Here is a 13,973-nt window from a genome sequence, read left to right as displayed (position 1 = left end):
TTTTACTTCTAGTTTTCTAGCAGGTGGGGCTGAGACACAAAAGTCAGGTCCGGATCTGATTTCAAATTCACCCGTCCCTCGAAAGATTGAAAGTGTTCAGATCTGGGAGTTTGGCTGGGGTCTAGCACAACTTTCAAGATGCTGCACTGTAGAAGAAGCTCAATGTGACTTTTGCAACGTGCTTCGTTACCAGGTCCTCTGATTCTTTGCAGTAGCATTGAGGAGGTGGCACAAGAGGCTATAGTGGCGTCTATACTGCAGACATGATAGCACAATGATGAATGCGGAGATACACATGGGTCTGTGGGAAAGAAGGTAAAAGGAAAACAAAGCAATACATTGACAAACTCTGGGAAACAATGGAAAGCTGTCAGATTGTAGAGAACACCCTCTACAGAAACGCCAAAATCACTTCCATCCTCACCTACATATTCTGTCAAATATTCCATCCAACTAGTGACCCTATTTAGTGTGGGAGCTGTAATAGAATTTCAGCACAAGGCCACAACTCCTCCATTTTTTGTACATTGTTTGCTGGCTTCATTCGGTTGCAATTTCTTTAGGTCATTGTGTTTTCTCAAGGAGATTTCTCTGGATATTTACTTGGGGGGGGGGCAGTTAGGACATGGAGCTTAAAGTTTTAGATGATATGAAACCTGTTAATTGAGAGGAATGTTCTTGGCTTCAGCCATCAGACTGGGAGTCATGAGATCCATTGTAAGTTCTTGACTCTGCAGAGTCACCCTGCGTGAGCTTGAGTCTATTAGTCAGGGCTCGATCCTGCTCCCATTGTAAACCTCCCAGTGACTTCAGTGAGAGCCGCTGAACCGACCCTCACATCCTTGCAACCCCATTGAAGTCTATGGGAGTTTTGCCATTAATTTAAATGGTAACCGGATCAGGTTCTGTCTGTTTGCTATACATAGCACAAGGATATTCATTCTTAGATCAAAAGGTGCTGTGAGTTTTTAATTCATTCATGTTTATAAAGTGCTTTGAGATACTCAGAAGACGCTATTCTGAGCACGGCTTCTGCAGCAGAGTATTATCACTTAATGTGAAACCCAATTGCACCTAATGGCTCTTTTGTGCTCAAAAGCATATGACAGTGGATAGCGCTGGAAATATGGATCATAGTCCTGAAAAAAATCAGTCTCCCAGCTAAACCACTTACAACATGTATTTTTACACAGACTCCAGAAGAATACAAGTGATATAAATTCATTCAGCTAGGGAAAAAGAAGTTAAAGACCTTGGGGTGAGTGGTTTCTTTTATTATGGGGAAATTTTCCTCCCAGATTAAACTGGTCTCTTTCTCCGCCAACCTGCTGTCTGGAATTAAAACAGGAGTTTAATCACAGAGGTGCTGACACAAAGCTGCACTGTGAACATTTGACCTTAGCTATCACCTTGTGATTACATACATACATATGTATATATATAACTAGGCAGGCTTGCTGTTGCTATATCCAGAAGTCCATATGACCCTTACTGTATCAAGTAACCATTATCATCTGACCCCACTGGAGTTATAAATACAACAACAATAGAGCTCTAACTGGATTATAATTGGACAATGGTAACAGGACAATGGAAAACTATAAAAGACCATCTATCCACCCGGCTAGGTCTTGTACTAAAATAAGTTGCAGTGCATTGCAATGGATGAGCTGCCAGGACCCGCTATAGAGAAGCTACAGATCCTTCGGAAAGTGGAATCAGAGCACCCATTAATGGCTCATGCTCCAGCGGAAAAGTACTATACAGCACTGGTCACGGGAGACCTGAGAAACCTCAAGGTCCTGACTGATAAATATTATGAAGACGTCAATCTGATTTTTGAGATCAGTAAAAATGAGCTGGAATGGCAAGTGAAAAGCCTGGCCTCTTTTGGATTGTCAGGTACTCTTGCTTTCAAGGACCAGTTTAAAAAGTAAACAGGCACTTACTAACACTGCTTGAGAGAAAGGTGCGGTGTGTTCATATTAAATGAATTACACTCTGTTTTTAAGTAGCCTGCTAATATGTTACCGAGGAGTCTGATTTCTTTTGAGATGATTATACCATATGCTCCATGGATGCAGCCTTTGTGCTAAATGTTTGCAGTGCCTCGCAGTTAGCAAGGGCTCTAGACAGGGAAAACGAAGGGCCTGATTCTGCAAATTCTCACTAACAGATCTAGGGTACAAATGTTCAGTGATTTAGGAGCCTAAAGTGCCTAACTTGTTTTTAATGGGTCAGTTTGGCATGTTTGAACATTGTATCCACAGTGCTTACTACCAAGCATAGTCCCATGGGGCCAGTTTGTGCCGCTCACGGGCAGCTTTGCATTCGGGGCAGGATGCTAAAGGGGTGCAGAACGACACTGCAGCAGGGGGTGCTCTGGGGATGTCCTGCCCTGGGGAGATGGAAGGTTTCCTGGAGCTCTGCAGTGACAGGGGGAGCGTGCACTGTGCTATATCCCTGCAGCATTTTACACCCAGGCTCTGCCTATTCTTAGCCCCTCGTTAGCACTATGACCCCATAGGGAAGTAGAGAGGGAGCAGAGCCTGCAATACCCAGAGCACACAGTGCCATTCTGCACAGGCTTCCTCCCTCCCACTGCGCACCTACATAATGCCTAGGCTGAACCTAGCCCATCATGGGCAATGGAACGATATACCCAGTGCCAGGGCTGGATAAAAACACTGAACAAAACACCCGAGTGTCAGAAAATGGGGTTTCACTGAAAACAAAATCTCCCGGGAAAGGAGAGGGCTTTTCACAGGATTTTCCATTAGAGAAAATTGAATTAAATGTTTTCCTTCAGGTCAGTGTTAATCCCTGTGACCGCCTAAGCTGCCACGGGGCCTGATGGGAGTTGTACTTCTGGATTCCTTATGCTCCCATTCTCCCCTATGAGCCCAGCTCACTGGCTGGACTACATTTCCCATGATACACCACTGCGTCTCCATGGCATTTCAACCTTTCCAAATCAAAGTCTTTCTGAACTCCTTAGTGTGCCACAAGCGTCGTTATTTTAGGTTTTTGTCACAGTTCAGGACACAAACAAAATATCCATTTCCCACAGGATGGAAATTCCATTTTCCAATCAGTTCTGCCCAACAGTCAGCACCGCACATGGGGAGATGGCTCCCCAGGCTGACGCCCAGGTCCCGCCGGAGCCGGGAATAGAACTCAGGTCTCCCCAGTGCCAGTCTGTCCACTAGGCCACACCGCAGAGGCATATGGCTGCTGAGGCAGGGCTTGAAAAAGCAGGGCAGGGCTCCTACCAGTGTAACTGAAACGTCCTCAATCGACAAAAAAGTCATTCAAGTCAGAATGGGGCTAAGTTGCTTTAACGAGGTTTATTTTTAATTGCTCTTATTACACTGTACATATTAAAATATGCAGAAACCGAGAGTTTGACTTTTAGGCTGAGCCAGAGGTGAAAGTAAGCCGGTACGGTGTACCGGCAAGAGCCAGTACGCCGTGCCGGACTGGACCGGCTTCCACAGCACTGATTTAAAGGGCCCAGAGCTCCACAGCGGCCAGAGCCCCGGGCCCTTTAATTTGCCCCTGAGCCCCGGGGCTCCCGGCTGCCGCTGCAGCTGGTAGCTCCGGGGTGATTTAAAGACCCTGGGGCTCCCAGCCACAGCCGGAGCCCCAGGGCCTTTAAATCTTGAAAGGCCCCGCCTCTTCTGGTTGAGGCCACGCCTCTTCCAGTTGAGACCACACACCCACTCAGGACTCCAGCGTAACGGTAACTCCTTTATGTTACTTTCACCCCTGGGCTGAGCCCTCGCCCCCTACGAACAAACACATGACTAGTATGAACGTGGGCCTCCCCCTAGAGTCGTAACTGCTCAGTTGTAGGTCACAGGCCCTGTACTTGCCCCTTTAGCTCAAGTGGCTTCTGAAGCAGATGAATCTGAATTCCCTCTCTGCTGTTGCCATTAAGTGCTAAGTGTCCTGGCTTGGGCAGTGGGGTCAGAAATATGATTTGAACGATCCCAGAGGCTCAAGGGGAGACATTTGTCTAGGCAGTTCTTTAAACGCTTCCTTGGATTCTAGGGATGTGTCACTGTGTCTATACTGAAAGGAATCGGTAACATTTCATAGCTCTTATCCAGCACCTCCTTTGGTTCAAGGGATGGGAAAAGCTGGGACAAATGCAGTCCCAAAATAGGCAGTCAACGCAATCGCAAAATCTTCCCATCCAAAACTTCGGTCTGAAACAATAGGCTCCATCCTTCCTGCAATGGAAGGGTCTGGGGGAGGAGTTACACCATACATGCATGCATCATTGGCCGCTGGATTTTAATATCCTGAGGCTACGACTGAAGGGAAGGGGATAAAATAATTTGCAGGATTTCTACCTGTGCATAGGGAGGAAGGCTGGTTATGTGGCACTAGACCACTAGAGGAAACCACCAGCCTGGGACTTGGGCGACCTCGACTATGCCCCAGACTCCCTGTGAGATCTGGAACTTCATCACGCCACACTTCATCTCTCTGCCTCAGTTGCCCATGTCTAAAGAGGGAATAATACTTCCCTTGCCAATGCCTCACCAGCAAGCTGGGGAAATCTATTTATGTATGTTTTGGTGGCACGACTTGGGTATTCTAGAGCTACTGGAGTACCTAGAAAGAGGGTGTACCTGCTCCCAAACATATGTAGCTCGTGATCTACAGAAGGCAGGGTTTGACCTGCTGTGTGTGACGGCATATTGACTTTAGGGGATTGTGTGTACATAAAGCAAGCAGGGGGCGGTGGAACTGACCAGCCAGCACATCTCGGATGGCTAGGTTCACACAGGAGCTACAAGGCAGAGAAGCCAGCCACTTGAATGAAACACACACATACAGTTCTTTGCAAATCCAAACTCTATCCATGCAAGGGCAGTTGTCATGTCCAGGGTCACTGTAGTATCAAATTCCTGGTTGGCTCTGTTACTTCAGGCCCACTAAATGTCCAGCTAATGCAGGCTTTCCCCCTGGATGAACAGTAAGCTGCACACCCAGGGGCCAGGCACGGCCCTCAACAGGTTACAAATCTGTATTAGATGCAGGTGGGTAATTAATGAGCTGTCTTTTAAAACTTCTCAGCGTGGGCTCAGGGGAAGAAGTTAAGTCTCTGAATAAGGTACCCTTTGCGGCTCATTACAGGCACGATATTGATTCTTCCATCATTATAAGACGGTATTCCTGCCATGTGAAATCCTGCCCATTGATGTGCATTCACTGGGGAATTTTCTTTTCCCCTATAGCCACCACTGCTCAGAGTGGCTAACAACCTTAAACAGGCCTTTTGAAAGCCCCAAAGTTTTCAGAGAGCGAAAAAATGTACAGTGCACTGCTCTGTTTTATTCAGCAAAAGGGCAACGGCTGCACACACAGAGAACTAGAAAGGGGGAAAGAAAGAAACCAGAATTGTGTTGAATGAGGAGCCAGTAATCCTTTTCGAGAGCAATGTGCATTAAAGAGCTGCAAACGCACCGGCATTTTCTGCAGGTCAAAACTTTCTCAAATTCCTTTTCCTGTGCACTGTGCGCCAGGCAGGAGAAGGGAGGGGGCCCACAGGTGCCAAGTCTCTTGGTTTTGCTTTGTATTTTAATTGCTCCCACTGTCAGGCCTGGTCGACACTACCTGGTTAGGTCGACATAAGCTGCCTTACGTTGCTGTGGAAATGTCTTCACTTAAATTTGGCTCCCATCAATGTAATTTGCCTATCTGTGCTGATTTAAACAACAAGGAGTCTGGTGGCACCTTAAAAACTAACAGATTTATTTGGGCATAAGCTTTCATGGGTAAAAAACCTCACTTCTTCAGATATTTTTTACCCACGAAAGCTTATGCCCAAATAAATCTGTTAGTCTTTAAGGTGCCACCGGACTCCTTGTTGTTTTTGTGGATACAAACTAACACGGCTACCCCCTGATACTTGACACTATGCTGATTTAGTTACACCATCTCCCCGAGTGGCGTAGAGTCATGGTCAATGGACACAGGCCAACGCAGCATCATTGTAGACACTGCACTGCATACGTCGACTTTTTCTGCCTTTCGGGAGCCATCCCACAATGCCCCACACTGACAATACTCTTGATACAAGTGCTCCTGGTGAGGCTGCACACCACCGACACCAGGAGCTAAGTGTGCTCACACAAGCCATTTTATAACTGCCGGGGCTGTGTGCCGACGTAAGTTAGGTTGACATAACTTTGTAGTGTAGACAGGGCCTTAGTTTGTGCAGCTGAAAAGTATAACATTTACTGTATGTCTTGTATAAAATAACAGGTCACTTCACCTTGAATGGGCCCTTAGCGTAGCAGAAGCAGTTAGCAGCACATATGCTGTTCAACCTGTGTTTAGCTGTGACACTGGGAGTACCTTTCCCAGACCTGAAGAAGAGCTCTGTGTGGCTCAAAAGCTTGTCTCTCTTACCAACAGAAGTTGGTCCATAAAAGATATCATCTCATCCACCTGGTCTATCTGGTGTAAAAGGGCAAAGTCTCTGACATCTGTGTCTGCCACTCACCCCAGTCATTTATTGGCTTCCCCCGGCGCTGTAATGATCAAAGCTGGGCAGCTGCTAATGAAGTTATCCTCAGCCCTGGGAGGAAGGGAAGCATGGCTACCACTTTGCAGATCAGAAACTGAGGCATTTAAAAATTAAGGGACTTGCCCAAGGTCCACAGGAAGCCAGTGGCAGAGCTTGGATCTCAGGAGTCCCTATCCTGTGCCCTAACCACAAGTCCAGCCTTCTCACGTCTCTCTCTCTCTCTCTCTCTGCCCTACAGGCCTGTGGTCCCTCGAATACAAGAGGGAACTGACCACCCCACTGTGCATCACTGCCAGAAATGGACACACCGCCTGCGTGCGTCACCTGCTGTTCTGGCGGGCAGACCCCAACATGGCTCCAGGAGGCCAGAGTGCTCTGCACGAGGCCTGCGAGGGGGGCCACACGGACTGCACGGAGCTGCTGCTGGAGCACAGAGCCAACCCCAACCTCCTGAGCGAGGAAGGCTTGGCACCACTGCATCTGTGCACCAACCAGAACACGCTGGGGTAAGAAGAGAGCTGTGCCAGGCAGCATGTACCCACACACACACACCCTTCTCTCCCATTATTAACCACCACCGCCCTTGCAATTGTAATGTTCATTTAACCTTCCCTGTGCAGTTCTCTCCACCAGTCCATATATTCTTCTCTACATGGGCCTGATCCAGAGCCCTTTGGAGCCTATAGAAAGACTCCTATGGAGCCTATAGCATCTTGGCAATTGCTCAGCACAAACCTGCCCCAAGCAAAGTGACTTTCCCCTATAATATTCAGGGCCGCCCAGAGGGGGAAGCAAGTGGGGCAATTTGCCCCAGGCCCCGGGCCCCGGAGGGGCCCCGCAAGCCCTGGCCTGGCGGCGGTCCAGGTCTTCGGCGGCATTTCGGTGGCAGGGGGCCCTTTAGTGCTGCCGAAGACGCGGAGCGAGTGAAGGGCCCCCCGCCGCCGAAATGCCGCAGAAGACCCTGACCTCCGCCAGGTGAGTACAAGCGCCGCAGCTCCCCCGCTTTGCCCCAGGCCCCCTGAATCCTCTGGGCGGCCCTGATAATACTGAGTTCAAGGGGAATTAGAGTCAGAAGAACTTGCATCAATTTGACTGCTTCTTACACGCCAGATGTACATCCTGTGTGTAGTCAGCATCTCCTCTCCTGACTCTGTTAATGACTGGAATAGGTTTTTACTACTTGTTAGCCCTGCAGAGCCAATATAGCAACAGGGAGCTGGAGTTTGGCTTGGCTAACCTCCAGGCATAGAATCTTTAAGTCCAATGCACAGGTGTGTACACGACAATAGCAGCTTAACTCCATCTATCATACCCCTCTGCTTTATCTAGGTGATGAGAGATTATGCAACACCAAGACCAGTTAGACTTTCAGGCTGACAGAACAAAAAGTTGATTTAGATGGAGTACGTCTGAGCAAAACCGGGAAATGTTTCCATTTTCCCACAAAACAAGTTTGATTTTCATATCTTGGAATAAGGAAAATTGCAACGCTGTCTCCAGGAGAGATCTCGGTGTGAACGTGTGGCTCTCTCGCCTCTAACGTCCTGTATCAACTTTGCCTCACTAAGTCAGCCAGGCAGATGTGACACATGGGGTGGGGGGGGACATGCAGGATCATGTGCCCTCCCCCCCCCCGATTTGCCACTTGGTTTGTACTGAGCATGCTCACACGGACTGACTGCTGAAGTCTGCTGCTCTCCCTCTGCTCGCCCCCCCCACCCCCCCACTATCGGCAGGCACCAGTCGCCTCTGCAGCCAGGCAGATTCCTTTTAAAAATATCAAGATGCAGCAGTACATATAAAACAGTTAGGGTGACCAGATGTCCCAATTTTATAGGGACAGTCCCGATTTTGGGGTCTTTTTCTTATATAGGCTCCTATTACCCCCCCACCCCCTCTCCCGATTTTTCACACGTGCTGTCTGGTCACCCTAAAAAAAATGCTAATAACCACAACCTACATAGGCCACAGTCCTGGAGAGAAGAATAAACATGGAACACCCAGTGCCAAGTGGATGAAAGTGATACAGCTGTGTCGCTTCCACTGATTTGGTATTCGGTGGTTGTGCAAAACGGGTAACTTACATGCCAAGGGAGTGAGAGTTGAGTATAGCAGGAAGAGCAATGGACAACAAAAGATAAAGCCCCTCCTACTGCACCGTCTAGGTAATTTCTATTCTGATGGAAAAAGCTGAAGCAGTTCCCTCACTGATGTCACATTGGCATTACATCATGTGACTGATCAAGATTTACCTGCATGCAGGGGTACCAATTCTGCATGCCCATTGAATACAAGTGATACTGTTACCCCTCTCTGACCTTTGACATAACTTTTCACTACTGTTTATATTCAAGCCGAATTTGGCCCTGTTGGCCGAGTTCTGACTTCAAGCCAAGTCCACGCTACTATCATGCCATTCAATTCAGTGGAATTACTCTTGATTTATTCTATACTAACTGAAAGCAGAATTAGGCACAACCCTTTTCAGGCAAACTTCCAAAACAGTCCAGTCTTTTTTCCAGCAAATAAGAGCTTGTAGGTTTCCAGGCCAGTCTCATTGGGGCCCCTCTGCACTGGCTCCCTGCTCAGCCACTGCTGCTCCCCCATAAGCCTCACCCAGACCTGCACCCAGCTGTAACACCTGGCATTCACAGCCTTGTTCCACACGCAGCTCTGCATACAGTTCCTGGGGACTCCAGTTTGCGTTCAGGTTCTTTGCCGCTCCTGGCTGCCACTTCCCAACTAACCCCAGCCACTTTCAGGACCTTTGTCATTACCTAGCTAGCAGGAAGGATGTGCAGTGGGGAGGGAACCGATGGGAGTTGTAGTCCCCTGCTTAGCAGATCCAGCACACCTGCTTTACCAAACCTATTACTGCCATGTGACCAGGGGCAGCTCCAGGCACCAGCGCAGCAAGCGCGTGCCTGGGGCGGCAAGCCGCGGGGGGGGGGCCTGCCGGTCACTGTGAGGGTGGCAGGCAGGTGGCTTTCAGCAACACGCCTGTGGGAGGTCCGCCGGTCCCGCGGCTTCAGCGGCAATTCGGCAGCGGGGATGCCGACGGCACGGCACCAGCAGACCTCCTGCAGGCATGCCGCCGAATCCGCGTGACCAGCGGACCGCCCGCAGGCGTGCCGCCAAAAGCCGCCTGCCTGCTGTGCTTGGGGCGGCAAAAAACATTGAGCCGCCCCTGCATGTGACAATGACTAAATCAGTCTCTTCCTTCTAACGCTGAACAAGGAACTTCAGCAAAAATGCTTGTTTCCTGTACTCCAATAAAGTGACTCTACTTCACTGTAGAACTTATGCCTACAAACTTTGCCCATCTGTTGCTTCTATCTTACTGCGACAAAGCAGTACTCACAACTTCCCATCTTTCCCCCACCTCTTTTCTCCATAATCTATAACAATAATTAACGTTTAACTAATTCTAGGTCGAGATCCAGTCACAATTTAGGCTTGAGGAGGACTTTGTCCAGGTGACTCACAGCGCTTAACAAATCCAAACAAGTGGAGACTCGTGTTCGGTATGGTTAGGACTCTTCTCACCCTGGCCGTGAGGCACGTAGGTTCACAAACAAGCTGGGTTTGGAACCTGCTGCGGGTGCTGCCTGGTCCTTCTGTAGTGAGGACTCGGGCTGGTGGGAAAACAGGAATTCTAGTCATGAAAAGGTTTGAGGGCGTTGGCATTTTGTTTCATTTTTCACTTGGATAAAATCAAGACCTTTTGAATTTTTTCATGGCGCATCAGTGAGCCACCCCAGAATAGCCCTCTTGTCAGTGCCCTCACTGGAGATGTAGAAGACCCAAGTCCAAGTCACTGCTCTGGTGGTGTCAGAGCAGGACTTGAACCTGGGTATCACACATCCCAAATGAGTGCCACTAAGCTATTGTCAGGCAGTGCTTGCCATCTCTCATACACCAGAAATTCCACCATGGAGCCGAGAAATCTTCCTGATAAATTGGTATTTTCCAACAGAAAGACATGTCATCTAAGAATCCTGGCCAACTCTAGTGAGGACCTTAATTTGTCTCTGTCAGATGGACTCCCATGGGGCCCAGGAATGGAGCACAGCTACATCTGGTGACAATGGGTGGTGGCCAACGTTTTGCCTTATCCAGTCTTATCAAGACTAAGTGTCTTTCTTTTAAATGTGGGTACGTTTTGAGCTACATGCCAGCAGCTAAGGAAGACAGCCTGAAACTTCAGATCTGGCACCGCTCAGCCTTGCGCACTTTAAGCCAGGCCATTTAGGATGATAATTTACTTTTCCCCACTGGATCCAAATGTTACCATTGACCTATCATCAGCTGCCATGCCCTATCACTCAGCCGAGCTAATACAGGGACTTTTTGTATGCTCTTAGCTAGTCGTACTGCTCTCTCCAGTAGTCAGTTCGTATGCATGAAATAACACAGTCTCCCAAAAGCATGGAATTCAGAGCTGGCAAACTGTGGTCCATTATCAGGGACTCTCTCTTTCCAGAATGCCACATGAGACAAGATGTTCTGACCTGGAGAGTTGAAGGTCTAGTTAGAACGTCTACAGGTGTAAAAAAATTGTCACTCCACATCGGTGCGTCCCTTTCACGCAGCTCTGGTGCTATTCTTTCCCAAAGGCATATGCAGTGTCTGGAACACTTACATGGAAGATATGAAGTTCTCCGAGATGTCTTCCTGGTCATTCTGCAAGACTCACGTGATTCTATCTTAAATTTTAGGCTCTTCCCTGTGCTGGGCCACCACTCTGCCAGTTGGGTTCAATCCCAGCCTTCTCTAAAGCCCTGGTAACCTTCATGTATCCTGCAAGGACTGTTGGAGTAATATCACCATCCTTAATCAGACCTTCAGCTTCAGAGCATAGATTTCATAAGCTAGATGTGGGACCGTGGCAAGTAACTTGGCCAACAACGTCTATTGCACACTGTTGAGGGGGTGTGCCAGCAGTAATGGCTATTTTAATCAGTTTTGTCTTTGGTGGTGGGTCTGGCAGAGGCCAGGTCTTTTCTAGTTACTAATGGCAAGTGCAGCTTGTGGTTGTGGGCAACTTGAAATGATCAAGACTGTACAAGTAGCATATTAAACTCTTGCACACCCCTACAGAGACAAACATTCTCTCTTTGGGGGACAAAAGTACCTAGAATAGGCTATAAGCTGCCAGCCGTATCTGTGCCACTAGAGTAGCAACTCACCAAGGGTGTAGCTGTTGGCATTTGCTGAAATGACTGTAGGCTTGGAAACACCATCAAATGCCAGTAGTGGGGCTATGGTCAATAGAAGCCTGCTTAAGAGATTGTTTAAATCCTCTGGTGCCCCTTACTATTGTATCTACACCACTCCCAATGTGTCTGTGAGGTAGGGATGTATTATCTCCATTTCACAGATGGGGAACAGAGCCACAGAGTCTGAGGTTACACAGGAAGGCTGTGGCAGAGCAGGGCCTTGAACCTGGGTCTCTGGCTAGCACCCTAACCACTGCACCATCCCTCCTCTGGTGTCTTGGCTCACACCTTAGGGCTTTAGAATCACATAAATAGCTTGGCCTTTTGAGGATAAGTTAGGTATAAATTTGCCTTCACTCTTTCTATCTAGAAACAGCATCAGCTCTAATACAGTCCAATAGCTTGGCTCTAGGAATCCTCTGGCTCTTCCTTCAGCCTCTATCAAGCACATGCCCGAAAACATGCCATTGGGTTTGCTTCAGCGTACACTCCTCATCACTTTAGCCAAGCAGCCATACAACTCCCTTAAGAACCTACTTCAATCTTAAATTCTTCCTCAGACTTCCCACAGACAAAAACTTCATCAATATGAACTTCCTCCCTTCCAGACTCCATTGAATCACATTCACTTTCCCTTGTAAGATAGCTGGCTGTGTCACCAAACAGACGGTGACCTCGGCCGTTTCTTACATTTCCTGAGCATGCTCCCGGTGGCTGAGCAAATCTCATCTGTCCTGCGTCAGTCCTTACCACACCTACCATGTTACTGCCCAGTGCTCTTCAGAAGCCATGTCTATGGCACTTCTCTTCCTTTACTACTTGTACCTTGCTTCTGTGGAACACCGTGCCCCCCCAGCTGAACTGCAAAATCAGTACCCTTTTCTTCCATAATGCCTACAACCAAAAGTTATCCATTAATAAGATAGGTGATAGGGCACTTGGATATAGCTGGGGCATTTAAATATGTTAAATGTGCATACTATGATTGCATCTTTCTTTCCACCCCATTTATATCGCTTCTTGTCTTAGGCCCCAATCCTGCAAATACTTACACAGGTGTTTGATTTCAATGGGACAACTCATGGCAATCAAGTAAAGCATATGCATAAGTGTCGACAGGGTTAGGGCCTTACAATCCATGCCCTTGTTATCTGTGGCCAGTAGCCAGAACTAGGGTGCTAGCAGGATTCAAATAGAGCAGGTCAACATTTTTCAAACTTGGATTTTTTTGACCACGTTTCATTGATTGTGAATTTCAAACAGGGAAATAAAGCCCACCAAAAAAAAGTACAAAAACTAATCTTTTTGAACCACTATCCGGTTATTTTTATTTCTGAAAATATTTTTGAAGTTTAAACACAGTACAAGTTTTTTATTATTATTAATTGTGAAAAAAATTTACTGGCATGAGAAAATAATTAAATTGTAATAATCTGAAAAGAAATTCCAGGTATGAAATTTTTACCAGCAGTCAATCCACAGCGAAGTGAAATTTCAGGAGGGATGGTCTGACCACACTTTATGCAAACGTGACTTCACTGATCATTTACAGAGGGTCAGCACAAATCAGAGACACCACCCCCCACACAGCCCTCCCTCTGACACATGGCAGCTGGTGAAGACAAGCAAATGTATTGGTCACAGCATTGCCATGCTATGCGGACATTGTGCATACTCACACAAAACCATATTTGTTGGGAGTAAACATGCTCACTGTTTCAACACTGTTGCTCACCACAAGCCCAGCCCTAAGCTAAATTCACCCACTGTCTTCCCTACCTATAGGTCCTGTAGGGGGGGAATGAGTGAGGTGGGAAGGTGCTGTGGCTGTTTTCCACAGCCACCGCCTGTAAAGGGCTCCCCACTCACTGCTACTGTGCCTCCTTGTGGCTGGGTCTGGGGATTTAACTTTCGCCCCCTCTGGCGCCCCCTTCTGACGCTTACTTACACTGTGGCCCCCTCTCTCTCCTTGACTCAGTCCACTTCATTGTGGCTCAGCTTTCAGGGCAGGTCACTATATAGTTCTCCCTTCTGGGATAACAAAGTCCCACTGGACAAGCCCGTCCAGACAGTGTCTCAGTCAGTCTCCTCTTCCAACTCGAGGTCCTGTGCTACTGGGAACCTGGGCCAATTGTTACCCCAGTCCAGGGCCAGTGCAAGGAAGTTTCGCGCCCTAGGCGAAACTTCCACCTTGCGCCCCCCCTCCCCCC

The 13,973-nt window shown here is 48.0% G+C and overlaps 1 protein-coding gene across 1 annotated transcript in view; it reads left to right on the top strand.

Annotated features, from left to right (window-relative positions):
- Nucleotides 1-1,661: 1,661 nt before the first annotated feature.
- The window catches only part of LOC113406983 (ankyrin repeat and SOCS box protein 18-like), a 35,978-nt gene continuing 23,666 nt past the window's right edge, over nt 1,662-13,973 (top strand). Inside the window, exons 1-2 of the mRNA XM_026653989.1 lie at nt 1,662-1,902; nt 6,783-7,050. Coding sequence (XP_026509774.1) covers nt 1,662-1,902; nt 6,783-7,050 — 509 coding nt within the window. The remainder of the gene's footprint in view (nt 1,903-6,782; nt 7,051-13,973) is intronic.

Source organism: Terrapene carolina, unplaced genomic scaffold, assembly GCF_002925995.2.
Source record: "Terrapene carolina triunguis isolate 2854851 unplaced genomic scaffold, T_m_triunguis-2.0 Scaffold175, whole genome shotgun sequence".
Taxonomy (NCBI): Eukaryota; Metazoa; Chordata; order Testudines; family Emydidae; genus Terrapene; species Terrapene triunguis.
The sequence above is the reverse complement of the archived record's forward strand: the minus strand, read 5'-3'. Positions and strand labels throughout refer to the sequence as shown.